At 39.9% G+C, this 19862-nt stretch overlaps 1 protein-coding gene across 4 annotated transcripts in view; it reads right to left on the bottom strand.

Moving 5' to 3' along the window:
- Positions 1-16857, bottom strand: part of GOLGA4 (golgin A4) — a 116986-nt gene extending 100129 nt beyond the window's left edge. For all 4 annotated transcript variants that reach the window (XM_058554982.1, XM_058554991.1, XM_058555004.1 and 1 more), the window contains exons 1-2: positions 16769-16857; positions 290-379 (exon numbers count right to left, since the gene is read on the bottom strand). In XM_058554982.1, coding sequence (XP_058410965.1) covers positions 290-379; positions 16769-16840 — 162 coding nt within the window. In that variant the 5' untranslated portion in view covers positions 16841-16857. The remainder of the gene's footprint in view (positions 1-289; positions 380-16768) is intronic.
- Between the last annotated feature and the right edge of the window lie 3005 nt (positions 16858-19862).

Below are 19862 nucleotides of genomic sequence, written 5' to 3'. Positions count from 1 at the left end.
ATGATGCTATACTGAACGAACTGTTATCAAATTATTCTGAAAACTTCAAATATTAAAGGCCAAGTATATTATCCTGTCAAATTAAGATTCTCAAAGAAAACACACTTTAAAAAAGCATAACTACTATTTGCAAAAAAAGAATAATTATGTTACTAATAAAAATAATATCTAGGAATTAAATAATTGACCTGACAAATTACTTTCCCATTTTGTTATCAGTAGTAGCACTACATTTTAGATCAACAAGCTTCTTGTGAGAGGTTTATTAAAGAAGAAATGCCAAACTTACCTCTCTATTGGGAGTACCTTCATCAGGTTGCTCTGTAAATGAAGATGTCCTGCTCCTGGTTCTTACGGGTGTTGAAGAATTGGAGGAAGCCTAGATTAAAAAATTATTGCACAAATTAGAAGACTACATCGACTAGTGCACTATGTACAGGTAGTCCTTCTCTCAGTCCACGCCCAAATAACCCAGTGAAAGAAAGGAAAAGAGCAAACACATGAAAAACAGAAAAAGATAACTAAAATATAATCATCTAGAAGACCCAGGCTACCTACTGGGTCCTCGGTCTGACTCTGCCACCAACTAAAACTATGATCTTAGCTAACAACTTTTTGAGAGCTATGTGTCCTCATATTTTAGCTTGTGATGGTAACATAAGATCACAATATTAGGGGAAACTGAAACCAGGTGAGGAGTATATGAAAACCCTCTGTACTATCTTGCTAATTTTCCTGTAAATCAAAATTATTCCAAAATAAAAAGTTGATTTAAAAAAAATAAGGTTGTCAACTCAATCTTTAAAGTGCCTTCCAGCTCTAACATTCAATACTATGAAATGCACAGGTAAACATCTCTCTAGTCAAAGGCCTTGCTTTAAGCCTACCTTGCACACCACAGCTAGATACTGAGATGCCAGTACATTTAGTTCTGTAAAGGACAGCCTGACTCCTATAATCTTCAGGGAAAAAAAAAAACCTCAGTAGAAAGGACCCAAAATTTAAACTAGGAGCCTGAGGTCTACACTAAGGTGAACTAAAAACAGTCCTAAAAGTATAAAGCCAAAACGTCAAGACCCTCCCCCACCCATAACAAAACTCATCCACTGATAGAAGTAAGTTTTGATGTCTTACCCTTTTGTAGTCTGTACAACCCTACATAAATAAAAGGCAATTGATAAATATTTGTTAAATAAATGATTGAATGAATGAACAAATGGAACTCTGATCTGTCAAGGTGGCACATACTGCTGTGGCTAGGTTGGAACAGAGAGATGATGAGAAACAGTGTACACACATACACACAATCTATACACATATATATATACATACATACACACATATACATATTTAGTTTACAATAAGTGTAACACTTCAAATCAAGACAGACGTTCAGTAAATGGTGTTGGGACAAATGGTCATCCATATGTGGGGAAAGACACCAATCAGATCCTTCCTTCATACTTAAGCTATATTAAAGATTTAAATAATTTTTAAAAATTGAAATATAGGGCCAGCCCCGTGGCTTAGTGCTTAAGTGCACGCGCTCCGCTGCTAGCAGCCCCGGTTCGGATCCTGGGCACGCACCGATGCACCGCTTCTCCGGCCACGCTGAGGCCGCGTCCCACATACAGCAACTAGAAGGCTGTGCAACTATGACATACAACTATCTACTGGGGCTTTGGGGGAAAAAAATAAATAAATAAAAATTTTTAAAAAATTGAAATATAAAAGAAAATATAAGTCTATTTCCATAATCTCTGAATGGGAAAGAGATTTTTTTGTCAAAAACAAAATCAAAAGGAAAAGTTTAATTGGGATGAGGGGGAAATAACATCAAAAAAAATGATGAAAGTTTAATAACTTTTTTTTTTCCTAAACAGCTTTTATAAGTTAGAACTCAGAAAAGTCACTAACCCAGTCTTCTTTTCAAATAGGGCAGGTGACCTGAGCTCCATCAGTGAACATACCCACTCAGAGTCTCATAAGTGAGTTATCTGAGAAAACAGACATGCAAAATTAAAGTTGATCATCTGGCGAGCATGGAGACAGAGCTTCATGCAGTTGTGCACATGAGCTGTGCAGTGGAAGATGCAAGGCTGGTGCTAAGCTGAGGCAGCGGCAACGTTTTCATTAGTGCAGTCTCCCAGTGTGGCTGGGCATAGCAATCTGCCCAGACTTTCAGGTCTGCCTGGAAATTCTGTAAGCTACCAAATATTTCTTTAATAAATTCTTTTTCTGCTTAACTACCTACACTGACTTCTGTTGCTTACAAGTAAGAACTCCAACACACACATACCATACCGTCTAAAAGATGAACCAGAAAATCAACATGTGATAGATTAAATTAGCTATGTGCAGAAGTTACCTTAAGGGATAAGATATCCTTTCTCATTCAAGATAAACAGGAACTTGGGGCCGGCCCTGTGGCATAGTGGTTAAGTGCGTGCTCCGCTGCTGGCGGCACGGGTTTGGATCCCGGGCGCGCACTGATGCATCACTTGTCAGGCCCTACTGTGGCAGCATCCCATATAAAGTGGAGCAAGATGGGCACAGATGTTAGCCCAGGGCCAGTCTTCCTCAGCAAAAAGAGGAGGACTCACATGGATGTTAGCTAAGAACTGATCTTCCTCACGAAAAATAAAATAAAATAAAAAGATAAATAGGAACAGTTAAGGACTTAAAAATTTAAATAGGAAAATGGTTGAATGTGAAATAAAGCTGAGGCCTTATCAACGTTTTCAATGTCTAGAAAATGTATGACTAGCAGTCAACATTGCACTTAGAAAATGGGAAAGGAAAGCATAGTCACTGGACATTGTTTATCCGGGACTGAGACTAAATTACAAATGCTCAGAGCACTTCAGAAAAAGTTTTCACTGAAGTTGAGGGAAATTCAAAAAACCCTTCCCACACCCAGAGCCATAATTTTCAAACCATGCCAGCTTCAAAGGCTGTAGATGCTTCAAAGGTTGCCACTATGAGGAGGAGGAGCTCCATTTCTATCTACCTTTAAATGGTTATGCCAGATCTCTTTTAATAAAAGGGCCATTGAAACAGCAAAAAGCTAGGAAAGTAATTAGAAAAGTACTACTAGACTAGAGAAAATAGCTCCTGACCAACCCTCTCTGCTGTGATTCTATCATCTCCAAGAAATATCTCGATTATTAATTCAGCTTTCCAAATGCCCAGATGCCAAGAAAGGGCTACCCTAGACAAAGGCCATCCAATCACTTGAAAAGTATACCCCTACTGCGAATTTTAACAATTGTCACTATGTCTTTATTCCTTGGCCTCATGTGAGCCTAATAAGTAACAGGGTGGCTCACCAGCTCTGGATAAACTGGCAAAATCAAATATTGGGGTTTACAAAGTCGAAGAATAGGTCCTAAAATACACTGTCCTCAGAAAAGTAGTACCACCTGGCAAGGCTTGGCCTGACAGCTTGTAATTTTTCCCCTGGAGCTGCAAGAGTAAGCATCACACGAGGGAATGGATATGACTACACAACATAAAACATGCATAAAAAATTAACTGTTTATCCAAAGGTCCTGGATCTTTAATGAGTTATCTTCACTTCAAAGTATAAAGGGATTTGGATTCCTTCAAACTAAACTTGGTCTAATTAACTCTCATAGCTATGAGAAATCTGAAGACAGATTTCTAAGCTATTTGTCAAGAAACGTGATGGCTATACCCAGGCCCACAATTAACATTTTTATTGCCCACTGATGGATTACTAACTGACCATAGGCCTCAATTTCAGTATAAGAAAAACCATTTTAGTCACTGTGGTAGGCAGAATTCTAAGATGACCCCAAATGACCCTCACCCTGTGAATATGGTGAGATCACTTCCCTCTTACATTATCATCTTTACATTATCTTACATTACATAGCAAAAGGGATTTTGCAGGTATATTTAAGGCCACTAATAAGTTGACTTTGAGTTAATCAAAAGATTATCTGGATGGGTCCAACGTTATCACATGAGCCCTTCAAATATGAGTCTAGAGTGCAGAGGCAAAAGGTAGAGAGATGCACTCCTGCTGTCCTTAAAGAAAGCAAAATGCCTATGGGGGCCAGTGGCAAGGAACTGCGGGTAGCCTCTAGGAGCTGAAAGTAGTCCCCTTCAACAGCCAGCAAGAAATAAGGACCTCAGTCCTACAACCACAAAAGACTAAATTCTACCACAACCACAGGTGCACGGAAGAGGACTCTAAGCTCCAGATGAGAACACAGTCTGGAGGACATCTTGATCTCAGCCTTGTGAGACCCTGAACAGAGAACCCAGTCACACCATGCCAGACTTCTGACCTACAGACCATGAAATAACAACTGGGTTACTAGGCACTAAAGTTGTGGTAATTTTTAGGCAACATTAGAAAACTAATACAATCACTTTTAGGAATAACAAGCCTTGAATGTCTTGTACCTATACCATCCATGACTTTTCATCATCTATCAAGACTCTGTTCAGATGTCACCCTGATCCTCTCCAGAAATGCCTTCCTATAACCACAGCACCCTGGGCACATTACCACCATACCAGGAGTATTTGTGTCTCAACCCCATGGTACAGAGACTACATCCGCCCTTCAAGACAAATGTAACACCCACCATAACGCATTAGCAGACACTCAAATAAATAAGTGCTCTATAATTAAAAATGCTTTCAAACACTTCACCTCTTTTGAGCCTCGCAACCCAATATGAAAGGTAAGCAGAAATGGATATTATCATCTCCAATTTCCTGATGGGAAAAGAAGAAGCTTAGAATGTTTATGTGGCTTGCCCAGGTTGCATATGGCAAGAACTGGATTAGCTCACAGGTCTTCTGATTCCCTCATCCATTTCCTCAGTATTCTTTAGATCAATGTTTCTCAGATATTTTTTCACTCAGACCCACAGTCAGAAAAAAACCCCAAAAACATGCATTTCTCACAGAGAGTTCTAAAACAAAAGTTTCAAAGAACTTTAATCTTTGACATAAGATGCATATTTTCTGATCTTATTCTTTCATTTAAAAAAAAAACTGATCCCAACCCATTGATTCCACAACCCACTTGAACTGCTTTTACCATACCATGTTGTCTTTGTAAGAACAGTGGTGATAAACATGGCCACTAACTCTTAAACCTAGAGTACACCAAATATATCTAATACATTTAGTGAGGAAGACTGGCCCTGAGCTAACACCTGTTGCCAATCTTCCTCTTTTTGCTTGAGGAGGAGTGGCCCTGAGCTAATATCTGTGCCCATCTTCCTCAGTTTTGTATGTGGGACGCCTCCACAGCATGGCTTGACGAGAAATGTAGGTCCGTGCCTGGGATCTGAACCCAGGCCGCCAAAGCAGAGCGTGCCAAACCCCACTACAGCACCAGGCCAGCCCCTAATATATTTTATTTATACTGAAAAATAGGAATTAAAAAGCATAAATCCTAGGTTGAACAACACAATCTAAAGATAACAAAACACACAAATTTTGGATATTCATATTACTGGGAAGTTCCATATGAAAGTCAGAACTATGTTAACCAAAGTTTATTCCATTAGAGGCTCTATTATCTGGGAGTTTTCATAGAAAAGATTATTCAAGATAGCTGAACTGTTAGAAAGATTTAGATAGATATACATATCTATCTAAGGTTATAGAATCAAAATGGTTAAAATTCATTGACACCTGAAGGGATCTGGAGATACCAGTGAGGTTTAACTATTTTGAATCTACAACTTTCTAAAATCAATTAACAAATTCTAGTTTTCAAAGATAAAAGTAAACTGAACATAATTTAACATTCTCTAGGTCAGTTGTCACTCTTGTCAATAGGCTACTTGTACTAAGTCTTCTCTACTCATTTTAGCCTGCTACTAGTTTAGAAACTAGATAACTACATTTATTGTAATTGTAGATAAGCATGAGGACGCTCTAAATGAGGGATTTTAAAGTTTTCTTATGAATAACTTACATTAGCTATGGAATGTGAAGTTGGTGACATTAAAATTTTGACTGCTCAGAGGCCTTTTGACTTATTTCCCTGTTCTTAAGTTATGCCCCAAACAGATGAGATGTTACTCTTACACAAGCATAACAAACATCTGGGCTTCATTCCTCCCTCCCACACCCATGGATAATCAATCATGGCAAGGACATAGCCATAGAATCCTTCTCATCACAGCCTTGCTGAACGTCTCTGCCAAATCTATTTGACATTCCAGCCCTAAAGGAACAGCCAAAGAAACTTGGAGTTAAGTCTTCACACAGACCTTTATATTCCAGTTACCAAAATTATTAGAGCTTTTTATCATGTCCTTAATAAAGTACCTTCTACATCCTGCCATCTAAAATAATGCCAGAAACGAAACACTGCTCTCATGTTATAAATGCTTACCTCTCAAAAACAGCGTTGTTTTGGTTTTTTGGGGCTTTTTTTTTTTTTTGAGGAAGATTGGCCCTGAGCTAACACCTGTTGCCAATCTTCCTCTTTTTCTTTTCTTTTTTTTTTTTCTCCCCAAAGCCCTAGTACACAGTTGAATATCCAAGGTCCTTCTAGTTCTTCTATGTGGGACACCGCCTCAGCATGGCTTGATGAGTGGTAAGTCCACGCCCAGCATCTGAACCAGCAAACCTCGGGCCACCAAAGAGGAACGTGCAAACTGAACCGCTACACCACCAGGCTGGCCCCGCACAAAAAACAGCCCTTTAATACAATGAAATTTACTCATACAAAAATAATTTAAGGAAATTTCCAGTTAAACATGGCAGATGGACTACATGCTCCTATTATCTCTCCCTTGGTAAGAGTTAAGGAATTTCAACCAATTTTCAGAAGATTGGATGTGAATGAAAGAACAGTAAAGGAGGTAGCAGTTGAGAACACTACAATCCCAAAGACCTACAGACGGGAACATCGATGTGAAACAAGCCTATTTTCATCCCCAGAACCCTGAAAAGACTTAGGACTTAGGGGGCATGGCTGGTGGCATAGCAATTAAGTTCATGTGTTCCGCTTCCATGGCCCAGGGTTCCCTAGTTCAGATCCTGGACACAGAGCTACTCACCGCTCATCAAGCCATGCTGAGGCGGCACCCCACATAGAAGAGCTACAGCTCTACAACTATGATACACAACTATGCACTGGGGCTTTGGGGAGAAAAAAGAAAAAAAAAAGATGATTGGCAACAGATGTTAGTGTAAGGCCAAGCTTCCTCAAAAAATAAATAAATAAATATTAAAAATTAAAAAAACAAAAAGACTTAGGACTTAAAGCAAAATGTAATGTGCAGAAGTGAAGAGGTAGGACCAGAATTAGGAAGATTGGCTGAAAGATCCCCAGGTCCTCTGTCCTACATTACTTAGTCTCTGAAGAACCAGAAATTTATTTTCTACAGCCAGTGAGGCTCCAAAATGGGCGAAACCAAGCAGAGTAAAATAGGAGTGAAGCTCAAAATGTGTTACTAACCTTAGAGGGATTAAGTGATACTCTGTACAGTGAATAGTGGAACCCTAAGCCCACTTCTTCAGCCCTACTTCCAGAAAATTGGCAGCTTGGCTAATAACCTCTCACCTCTTCCCCAAAACACAGAATGCTTCTCTGGAGAAATCAAATGACCTCTTTAAAAAGACCTCTGACCAGGGGCCGGCCCGGTGGCGCAAGCGGTTAAGTGCGCGCGCTCCGCTGCGGCGGCCCGGGGTTCGCTGGCCCGGCGCACTGCTTGGTAAGCCATGCTGTGGCGGCGTCCCATATAAAGTGGAGGAAGATGGGCGCCGATGTTAGCCCAGGGCCGTCTTCCTCAGCAAAAAAAAGAGGAGGATTGGCGGATGTTAGCTCAGGGCTGATCTCCTCACAAAAAAAAAAAAAAAAAAAAAAGACCTCTGGTCACCACGTAGGTCTTTCCCCCAATAATAAAGCCAATTTACAGCCTATCAACCAGCAGTGAGCTGTCACATGCTACTTCCAAATAGCATGAGACTTTTAGTGCTTTACCCTTAAATATAACTAGATAGCCCAGAGTACTCAGTAGTTAAAGAAAGTTTCCAATGTAAAAGAGTGCGCCAAAAACAAGCAAAAGAAAAAAAAAAAAACCTAGAAAATATAAAAACAATAAAGAATAAAAGAAAACTTCAAAACAAAAGAATAAAAATCCCCATTATTCTCAGAAAGATAAAAGATATATCTGTATAACAAGAACAATGCTATAAAAAGCAAAAGACAATAAGAACTAGCCCTTGGAAATTTAAAAATAAGATAGCCAAAATTAAAAATTAAATTGAAGAGTTAGGTAAACTGAAGAAATCTCTCAAATGTAGAAGAAAAAAATAAAAATAGAACATAAAGGGCAAAATAATATTAATAAAAAATAAGAGAATCTATCCTCAACGCACAAAAGCTAACTAACTGGAGTTCCAGGAGAGAAGATAAAAAATAAAGGTGAGAGAATTATCAAAGAAATAATACCTAAAAGTTTCCAAGAATTTAAACACAGGAGTCACCATACTTAAAGTGCCCACTCAGTGTCCAGCAGAATGCATAAAGAAATCTATACAAAAGCATATTTACCAAGAAATTTCAACTACAAGATATAAAGGAAAGATCCTAAAGCCTCCAGAAAGAAAAAAAGAAGCAGAATGACAACGGACTTCTCAATAGCAATACTGCAAATGGAAAACAAAGAAGCAATGCTTTAAAAATCATCTACCTTGGCAGGAAATCAATAGATACTGTTTAAAATGTACAAATCAACAAATAGCAAAGCAACAAAAGCTTATTATTTAGAAATATGAAGTTAAATATCTGGGGAAACAGAAATGTTGAGAATAGGACAAGAGGACTGGAGGATTGGAGCAGAAAATGGTTTTTTGCATAACAGCCTTTTAGTAGTACTTGACCTTTTAAACTATGTAATATCTCATTTGATATTTTATTTGATAAAAATAAAATAAAAGCAAAATTTTATTTTAAAATTTTAATTAAAAATCATGAGTATTTAATATGTTCAGTACAAGGTATCCAATAACATTTCCAAGCATGATATACAGATTAAAAGACGATCTAGGGCCGGCCCCATGGCTTAGCGGTTAAGTGCGCGCGCTCCAATGCTGGCGGCCCGAGTTCGGATCCCCGGCACACAGGCGCACCGCTTCTCCGGCCATGCTGAGGCCGCGGCCCACGTACAGCGGCTGGAAGGATGTGCATCTATGACATGCAGCTATCTACTGGGGCTTTGGGGGAAAAAAGTAAATAAAAATAAAAATAAAAAAATTTTAAAAAAAATAAAAATAAAAGACGATCTATTTTTCATCTTAAATCTTATCCAATAGTTGATAATGGGGCCGGCCCCACGGCTTAGCAGTTAAGTGCGCTCGCTCCGCTGCTGGCGGCCCGGGGGGCACGCACCGACGCACCGCTTCTCCCGCCATGCCCAGGCCGCGTCCCACATACAGCAACTAGAAGGATGTGCAGCTATGGCATACAACTATCTACTGGGGCTTTGGGGGAAAAAAATAAATAAATAAAATTATACAAAAAAAAATAGTTAATAATGAATAAGTGGATTGATATTCTCAACACTTCACACACTAGCTACTGTTAATAGAATATTTCAAGACCAGTCACATGGTACACGCTAACTTAACCAAATGATTTCACAAAGTAAATAAGATAGAAAAAGCAGATAATATCTTTACTAATGTAAGGAATATGCATTTGTTGAGAATTCATAATTTAAAAGTCAAATATTTCAGAAGATGAATTTATGTTTAAGTACAGAATAGTGATTAGGTTTCCAGTACAAGAATGCAGACTGAACACTATCATTTACTTCCTCTCCCTCCCCAAAAAAATCATTAAATCTAGGTAAAAAAAAAAATTAGAAAAATATATAGATTAATTAAAACTCTAGAACAAGAGAGAGAACATCAATAGTAAAAAGATAATGACAAACTTCTGAAGAATCAGAGGCAAACTTCTGAAGAATCAGAGGCAACAGAAATCAAACTGGTGGAGAAGTCAGGGCAAAGTTAGCTATAACTACAAACATGCACAGAAGAAGGCTGCAGGACAGGTGGCAACAACTTTTTCCAACAGGGAGGAAAAAAAAAATCACAGGTCTGGAGTACTAGAATGGGAGACTATTGTTCTCATTATTGCTCTCAAGGATTAATGATTTGTGCGACAAACAGGTACTTGGGGTCAGCTTCCTCCAACCCAAACACATCTCCAGACACAAGTAACTGCAAAACATAATGAACAACCTGCCTTGTAGGTGTTAGAGCTCCAATAGTGGACTGGTGCCACAAAGGAGCAGGGTAACAATGCACTCCAGTTTGCCCATGACAATCCCAGTCTCACCCAGCTCATGCTAGTTTATGTTCTAAGACAATTATTAGTAGCATCACCTTTCATTCTCAAGAATGTTTGGATGATAAATTATATGGTCACCTTTCAAAGTAGGACACTCTTCGTTTTGGCTGGCAGAGGAGAAATTCTTGTCTGACTGTTCCCTTCCCAACCCACTCCCCACATACAAATTCTAGCCCTCCACTCAGGAGAGAAGTAGGTAAGAGCAGAGAAAACCCATGTCAGCTATCAAAATAAATCACTCTCCAGGACTTCATAAATATAAATGAACAACCAAAAATCACAAGACATTTTTCTTTAAAAAAAAAAAAAAAAAGCAAAATAAGATGACCAATATGAATAAATATAACAAGCATAACAAGTGACTAATAAAAATCAGATAAATCAAGAACATAACTTAAACATGTATGTATATATAATACAGAATTTTGAGAAGCTCTAGTTTCTATTAAACAACCACAAGCTGCTACTAAAAACTAAAACAAAGCAACAAGCATAGCACAGTGGTTAAGAGAATGGGCTTTAGAGCCACACTGCTTAGGTTCATATCTCAGCTTTATCATTTATTAGCTGTGTACCACAGACAAGTTACTTAACTTCCCTCAGCCTCAATTTCTTATCTGTAAAATGGGGATAATACAAGTCCATATGTTACACTATTTCATATATTAATTTAGATAATACATGCAATGCATTGAAAAAGTACCTGGCTAAAAATAATTACCCAATAAATGTTAACTAATATTATTATTATTTGTGGAAATTAAATATATAACTAGAATAAATTCAACAGAAGAAGGTGAAATAAAAATTTAAAGAAATTTCTCAAAACAATAGAATAAACAGAAAAAAAGAAATATATAAAAAGAAAGTTAGGATACACAAAGGATCTACCCAGAAAAATTAACAAGATTTCAAAAAGGGGGGGGGGCTATAAAAGAGCAAAGATATAAAAGAAGAAAACTAGAAATTTTCTAAAATCAAGGGAAAAGAGAAGATTCAAAGATTAGGTTAACTACCAACAAAGAAAGAAAAGATCTGGAATTGGACTTCTCATCTGCAACACAGGATGCTAGAAGAAAAGGGAGAAATACTTTCAACAATCTGAGTGAAAATTTTCAACCTAGAATTTTATACCCAGCCAAATATATGTTTAAGTAAACGAGGACATCCTCCTAATAGTTTGTGATTTAGAAGGTGAAGAAACTAACCACTGTTAGCTAAAATCCTATGTTTTTAGAACCCTGACCTGCATTAACACATTAACTGAAGTTCTACATCAAAGTTTCCAGCCATGCTTTCTCACCTGGGTCAAGCAGGATGGGCTTTGAATGTGCATACAGCTTCCAGTGGGATGTAAAACTGAGGTACGTATAATTTGCAACCATGTCTCAGGATCTTTGAATCTCACAATTTAACAGACTGGGTTAACTCATCCCAAAAGCTAGGAAGACAAAGCTTCTCTTAGAACTTTTTCCTCCAGCTCTTACTATCAAACTAAGAAGCAGATGAAAGAACTTTGTATAGCCCTTGCCCTATTCAAGTTTCATGGCAGATTTTTGTTTTAATCACATAAACAAGGATTGTTTTATTACTTAAAACACGAGAACTTAATACATATTCTATATAAAGCATTATCAATAGCCACTAAATGCTCCCTGACCAAAATACAGACTATAAACACTTGAGATATATTCTGATTCTTCTAATCTAAAAGTTCTCTCTGGGAGTTATGCTTTCCCCAGTTTCCAGACTGAGGCTAATTATTTGGTAAACTTGGATTTACAATAAGGCTATGTTCCTTCAGAAAGGGACTTTTTTCCCTGCTATTTGTGGAATTTTTTTTTTTCAATTTCTATCACATAAACTATCATTCTGGGATCCCACTCTAAAAAAGTTATGATTCTTCAGGTTTGAGGTGGGGCCCACATTTTGCCTTTTTTAACTTAATTTGTTTATTGTGGTAAAACACATAACAAACTATCATTTTAACCATTTTTAGGTATACAGTTCAGTGGCATTAAGTATATTCACATTGTTGTGCAACCGTCACTATCATCCACTTCTAGAACTTTTTCATCTTTCCAAACTGAAACTCTATTCCCATTAAACAATAACTCCCAGGACCAGCCCAGGGGTGTAGTGGTTAAGTTTGCACATTCCGCTTCAGCAGCTCAGGGTTTGCCAGTCTGGATCCTGGGTGCGGACGGACGTACTCACTGCTCATCAAGCCATGCTGCAGCAGTGTCCCACACAGAAGAACTAGAAGGACCTACAACTAGGATATACAACTATGTCCTGGGGCTTTGGGGAGGAAAAAAAAAAAAAAAGAGGAAGATAGGCAACAGATATTAGCTCAGGGCCAATCTTCCTTAAAAAAAAAGAAAAAGAAGAAGAAGCATTTAAAAAAAATACAAATCTTCTAAAAAAAAAAAAAACACAGAAAAACAATAATTTCCCATTCCCCCCCTCTCCAGTCCAGGGCAACCACCATTCTATTTTTTGCCTCTATGAATGTGACTAATCTAGGTATCTCATATAAGTGGAATCATACAACATTTGTCCATTTGTGTCTATACTTTTATAATTTTTAAGTTTTAGTAATATTTGAAAAAGGCTGAAAATGTTAGAAAATATTTTTATTCATGTACTACATAAATCCCAAGACAGTACAAGGTATTTTATATTACTTTTTAATGTTTCTTTTATCGAATTCATTCTGTAAAGAGCTTAAAAATCCAAAATAAATATTTGTTGTTAAGAAATAACATTAAGTGAACCTTGCTTTGAAATTTTTTTAACTTTATTTTTAACTAGTGATTAAGCTTAAAGTCATCATCAGAGTTGAACAAATGATTACTTAAAATAATATCTGCCAAGGAAAGGTTCACATAATCTTAGCACCAACAAAACAGAAGTGACTGGGGACTATTAGAAGGCTGTCTTGCTTTTATTGAATAATTTCAAAACCTTAAGGAATCCTATACTATATCACTATTACTATTGTTTTGCAAATATTGTGATGCAAATAGTTCATCTATCCCAGAGTTATCTACACCTGACAACTCACTCTACTTGAAACATACCTATCAGGCAATCTCACCTACGTAAAGCAAGCTAAGAACCAGGAAGTATGCACACAAAGGCCTCCAAAAAGTCAAAACTAATGTCTCAAAATTTGTGTTAATACACCAAAATCCACTAAAGAATCCCTCAGGAACTTGCCCTTATTTTACACAAAATTTTAAAAGTATAGGTGTCTTGATTCAAAGCCCATAGCAGTTCAAAAGCAGGAAGAACAAAGACATAGAGCAGATAGCAAGGGAGGCTACAAAATAATTACAAGTAGAGCAAGGCGCCATGGCCCAGTGGTTCAAGTTCCGCACACACTCCGCTCCGGCGGTCTAGGTTTGCAAGTTCAGGTCTTGGGCGCAGACCTACTCCACTCACCAGCTGTGCTGTGGCAGTGTCCCACATATAAAGGAGAGGAAGACTGGCACCAATGTTAACCCAGGGCTAATCTCCCTCAAGCGAAAAAGAGGACTGCCAACAGATGTTAGCTCAAGGCAAATCTTCCTCAGCAAAAAAATTAAAAATAAAAATAAAAAAATAATTATAAGTAGTCCAAGAACAAACAAACAAACAAATTCGCTTGAGTGGGTAAAAGGGAACTGGCTTTTACACCCCATTAAATTCTTGAGGGCATGGTGCCTTCGAGACAATTTATACAAAAATGAAGAAATGATAATATACAAATTCAAGATCTTTTGCTTAAGAAAACAAAGATACGTGTAATCTGTTGCAAAAGAATTGTCATCAAAAAAGGTTTTTCTGGGGCAGGCCTGGTGGCGCAAGTGGTTAAATGCGCAGGCTCTGCTGCAGCAGGCCGGGGTTCGCAGGTTCGGACCCCAGGTGCGCACCGACGCACTGCTTGGCAAGCCATGCTGTGGCGCATCCCATATAAAGTAGAGGAAGATGGACATGGATGTTAGCCCAGGGCCAGTCTTCCTCGGCAAAAAGAGGAGGAGTAGCAGACATTAGCTGAGGGCCGATCTTCCTCACCAAAAAAAAAAAAAAAAGGTTTTTCTATTTTGTTTTTTAATTCATGTTTGAAAGAAATCCTTAACTCTGAAAACAATAATCCAGAACTCATCCTGAAGGGTTCTGAATAGCTGAGGATCTGAGACCACAAGAGAATCAAGTTTCTATCAGTAGTTCATCACTAACAATTTACTTTTGCATTCCGGATAAATATAAATATTATCAAAGAAGATTGTTTTAAATCTTTTGTACACAAAGTTATTTGACCCAGTTGCACTGTCTGACCAGAAGCATCAACCTATAGAAACTGAAAGCTCTCATATGTTAGCTTGTAACTATAGCTTTTTTATTATTATTCTAAAAACAATCTCTCTTTGCTAACGTACAAATTCATTTTCATGAAGAAAAATTTAAACATCACAAATATGAAAAAGAATACTCATAAGATCTCATCAGTACCTTAGAGCATCTCCTTCTTAAACTATTTTCACTGTCTGTATATATACTTACATACGTATTTTTTCCCACAAAACTGGGATCACACTTCACATGCTGCTTTTCAATCTGTCTTTTAACACAAATATCTTTGCGTATTAATAAAACTTTTCTGTAGGCTCTAACACTAGCTGTGTGACATTAGGCAAGTCACTCAACTTCTTTGAGCTTCACTCCATAAATGAGAAACTACCTCATGGGTTTATGTCCGAATTAAATAAAATAATCCATGTAAAATATTAAGCAAAATGCCTGGCACATAGTAAAAACCCAATAAGTGTTGGCATTTTTTAAGGCTGCCTAATAACTGACTACTTGATGTAACTTATTTAATCAATTTTCTATTGTTGAACATTTTTAGCCAGTTTTTACCTATTAAAACAACACTGAAATGAAAATCCATGTGGCTAAATCTTTAATACATCCTAAATTTTCCTAGAATAAATTTCTAGAGGTGGAATCCTGGATCAACGATATTTTACACATTCCCAAATGTAAGCAAGCCTTACACTCACTAACATGCTCATTCCCCACATGCCTCATCCGTACCTCAGTTTTAAGCTTTTTCTATGTTTCTTAAATAATCGTATTTTGTAAAGTTTAAAAAGCCTGAAGTAAATGGTACAAAAAATAAAATATTTACTATTTAAATTTTCATCGTTATTTACATTTTACATGGGAGAATGAACAAGCCTTCAGCGTAATGCTCTGATGTATTTCAAGCACTGTTTTACTCTACACGAGCTTAACAGAACTTCAATATACAGTTCCAGAAAAAACTCAATGCAGTAGTTGTTTAATAGTTGTTAATCAGTTGGTTAACAGCTGTTTAAAAGTTGCATAAGACAAATATTATGTTAAAAAATGTTTTAGAAATGCCTCCAAACCAGTTAAAACTCAGTCTTTCTTGTAGAAACTCTAAAGTTAAGAGATTTGCTCAATCTGTTGAGACTCAGAAAGGCTGGGAAGAAATTCTCTTCGCTGAAGAGACCACGCGCTGCCAGACCCAAAACACACATTCATTGGCGCTTAGGAGACTGTTTCTTTAAATTAACACTACTCACACGCTCCCTTTTTCCTGGAAACTGTCATTTCCTCAAGCAGTTCTATTCGTGAAAAACAAACGTTACAAGACTCTTGAAGAAGCAGAAGTCAGGCTGTGGACAGGCAGCAGCCGGGCCCGGTCTCGGAGTATCAGCCCCTCCGCCTGCCCAGATCAACCAAGTTATGCGAAGGGACTAACTCGTGACAGCCTCAGGCGCTGGACGCCGGCCACACTGTCGCCTCTTTCAGGTTCCAACGCTCCTGCAAGCAGCCTGGCCTGGAATGGCTCGACCCCTGGCCCTCACCCCTGGACGAGGGTTTGGACTTAGACTTTCGCCACGGGACAGGAGTCCTGCGGGATCCTGTCTCCTCCGTACTCAATTTCGGGTCAGGGATGAGAGGGAGGACTTCAGTGAAGAGGTCAGATATGACAAGGGACCCAGGTTTTCCCATCCCACACTCAGTCTTGAGTTGGGGTTTCGGATGGGCGGGGGAACCTTTGATATGGGTCAAAAATCACGCCAAGATCGGAGTCCCTCTCACTGGTTCTCAGGCCGGGGTGGAGCATCAGTGGAAAACTCGAACAGAGGTCAGATGCTACCAAGGATCCGGCCGCCCCCACCCACTCTCCCGAACGGAGTTTCGGGATGGGGGACCCCAGTCAGGAGTCACGGAGGACCTAGGCTGCCCTGAGCTCATTCCCAGTCCTGGGTTTGGGCGAATTACAATGTTAGAGGTCAAGGGTCACGGAAGAACCTCCCCTGCTCTTCGCCCCCGAGCCGGCGTCAAGGAGTGTCCGGAATTAGGGGAGAGCGGCGGCCATAGTACCTGAGTGGAGGCCAGCGCCTGCTGGAACTGCTGCTGCTCCTCGCTGATCTTCTGCTTCAGTTTCTTGAACATGGCGCACCGCGGGGTCCTGAGTGTGAATGAGACCTGAGGGGCGAGTGCCCAGGGAGACCCCGCCACGGAGGCGACGGCGGCTTCTCTACGCCAGGGACCGCGGGGGCCAGGCCTCGCCTCCTCCTCCTTGGGCTCGCGGGAGGATCGGGACACTCGTCCTGCGGGTGTCGGCGTCGCCGCCGCCGCGTCTCTTTCTTCTGGGTGCCACTGGTTGGCCTCGGCCCCCCATCCAGCCCCGGCGGCAGCGGCGGCGGCGACAACGACAACGGCAGCAGGTGAACGATGTGCCAAAAGCGCCTGCGCGGCCTACGTGGAGCTCGCCGAGGGAGCTCTACGGAGCGCCGGAGGGGACAAGCACACGAAGTCGGCCAGCACATGCGCGCTCGGGGTATCGCTCCCGAACGCGAGACGTGAAGGAAGACGCAGAATCCTGTGCTGCCTAAAGTCGTTGCGTGCAGAGAAACCCCCAGAATCCAGGCGAGGAGTGGTTTGAGCGCTTCACTGACGCACACTTGGGCTTCAGCGCTGCGAAGTCAGGCGGGGAGGGTGGTGCTGTTGAGGACGGCGGGGCTGACAGGCCCATAGCGAAGAACCAAGTATGTGAGCGTCCTGGGTGGGAGAAGGGTGTTCCAGGGAACCTGCCTGGGGCTCTGAAGGATAGTGTCCTTCTGTTCAGTATTTGTGGTGAGGATTCTGTATCTTCAGTGCCTACTACTCCTGCTGCTCCCCAGAGGGGCCCTCTTTCCTCTCCTGGACTCTTCCAGGGGTCAATAAGTACCTGACGGGAGGCGCCAGGGTCCAGATGTTTCAGGCCGATGTTGTAAGATCTCAATCGTTTGGACATCTGCCTTTATTTTTTATTTCACCGAAATCGTATATTTTCACATATTCATTCAAAAATTTTTATCATTGTGAGTGCCAGGTCTTTGGGGATGTTAAAAGAATTCACAGCCTGATGAAAGACACAGGTTCCTGAAGAGTTCAGATTTACCCCTAACACCTGCAGTCGTCCTAAGAGATGTGCCTGACTCATCAAACACCCCGAACTTTGGCGGTCTGTGAACCCTCAGATCCAGCTCAGCAACCTACTTCTGCATGCTGTACCAAATTGCTCCACATCGCCTCAGATATCAGAACCTGAGAGAGTATACGCTGATCTTCACATTTTAGCAAATTTTATTTACTAGCAATTATAGGAGCAAGTTGCTCTCTAAGATTCCATAGCCTGATCCCTAAATGTGTTAGAGCCAGAGCAGGGCCTGGTCTGAACACTGCATTGACAACTGGGCTAAGTCCTCTCTAGTCTCATAGTGAACACCTATGTAATAACCAAGAGTTTGTTTTTTCCAGGGGTCTTTCTCTCTCAAGATTGTAAAGGCAATAGACCTTCGGCTGCTCCCAGACTGCCGATGCCTGATATGCATCCTCACCCCAACGTTCACAATTATAAATCAAAGGTTGCCAATGTTATACATATGTATATGTGTGTGTGTGTATATATGTATATATTTGTGTATATGTGTATACATGTAGGTGGGCCCTATCAAAGCAGGCCATAATAAGTAATAAACAAATGATAAAAAGAGATCCAAAATATTACTTAGAGAAAGAAAAAGACCAGAAGAGGGCTAATTATGTCCTTGCTAGGACACAAAAAAGAGAAGAGGAGGGGCAGGGTTGAAACCATCACATTTAACCACAATTTTGTTGAAACATTAAGCCTCCTCACAGCCCATTTGGCTTTAGGCCTCTGCAAATTAACATTCTCTCATTGTCTGTTCTAATTAAACCTATAAAATATGCTCAATTCTTCTGCCACTCCTTGATGCAAATTACCTTCTGAAGGCTCTGGCCTTGGCCTACTTCTCAGAGTCCTGCACCAACCCAGCCAGAGCACCCTGCCTGCCCTTGTTTTCCATGTTAGTAACTTGGACTCATCTAACCAGCTGCCCAAGGACTAGCACACCTTGCATGAAATGGGTTGCATCCAATCATAATACCAGAGGCCTCATGAATTTATTTCCCCAGTGGAACTGGTACCTATCTTTTTTAACAAAAAGAAGCAATCTTCATAATTATAGACCAAACCTAATTATCATTCTTTCACTCCTTCCAATGGCAGATACCATCCCCATCTCCATATTTCAGGAAATTTTCAGAATAACATAATCACTAGGGACTGTGCTTCACAAAACTATTGTATATCGGGCCGGCCCCGTGGCTTAGCGGTTAAGTGCATGCGCTCCGCTACCGGCGGCCCGCGTTCGGATCCCGGGTGCGCACTGACGCACTGCTTCTCCAGCCATGCTGAGGCCGCGTCCCACATACAGCAACTAGAAGGATGTGCAACTATGACATACGACTATCTACTGGGGCTTTGGGGGAAAAAAAAAAAGGAGGAGGATTGGTGATAGATGTTAGCTCAGAGCCGGTCTTCCTCAGCAAAAAGAGGAGGATGGATGATTAGAGATGAAAGAGCATGGATGTTAGCTCAGGGCTGATCTTCTTCACAAAAAAAAAAGAAAACTATTACATATTATTAAGTTCCTTTCCAAGCCTTAGCTAAGAAAATAGTATGTCAGAAAAGACATAGCCAAAAGAACCAATTACAGCTGAAACTTTTAACTCTGATTTCCTGCTTTCTACAAATGCCTTATCAGCCCTTTTGCATCACCACACAACACGCTTTCTTAACCCTCATCAAGAATCCTGATACCTGCCACCCACAGGAGTAGAGCATAGCCGTTAAGAGCATGGTCTTTGATGTCACGCAGATTTTGGTTCAAATATAAGTCAGCCATTTTTTTGGCACTGTGACCTTTGACACTTAGATAAACCACATATAAAGTCAAATCCCTGAAAGGAGTAGAAAGGTTATGAGTGAAACACATATGATATAAGACAATGGACAATGAGGGAAAGTAACAAACTAGATAGTGCAAACCCATCGAGACATTTTTAAATGACTGCAGCAAAACAGCTCTTAGAATAAAATTCAGCTCAAAGGCCAGATTGTGACCTC

Source organism: Diceros bicornis, chromosome 2, assembly GCF_020826845.1.
Source record: "Diceros bicornis minor isolate mBicDic1 chromosome 2, mDicBic1.mat.cur, whole genome shotgun sequence".
Taxonomy (NCBI): Eukaryota; Metazoa; Chordata; class Mammalia; order Perissodactyla; family Rhinocerotidae; genus Diceros; species Diceros bicornis.
This window is presented reverse-complemented; position numbering and strand designations above follow the sequence as displayed.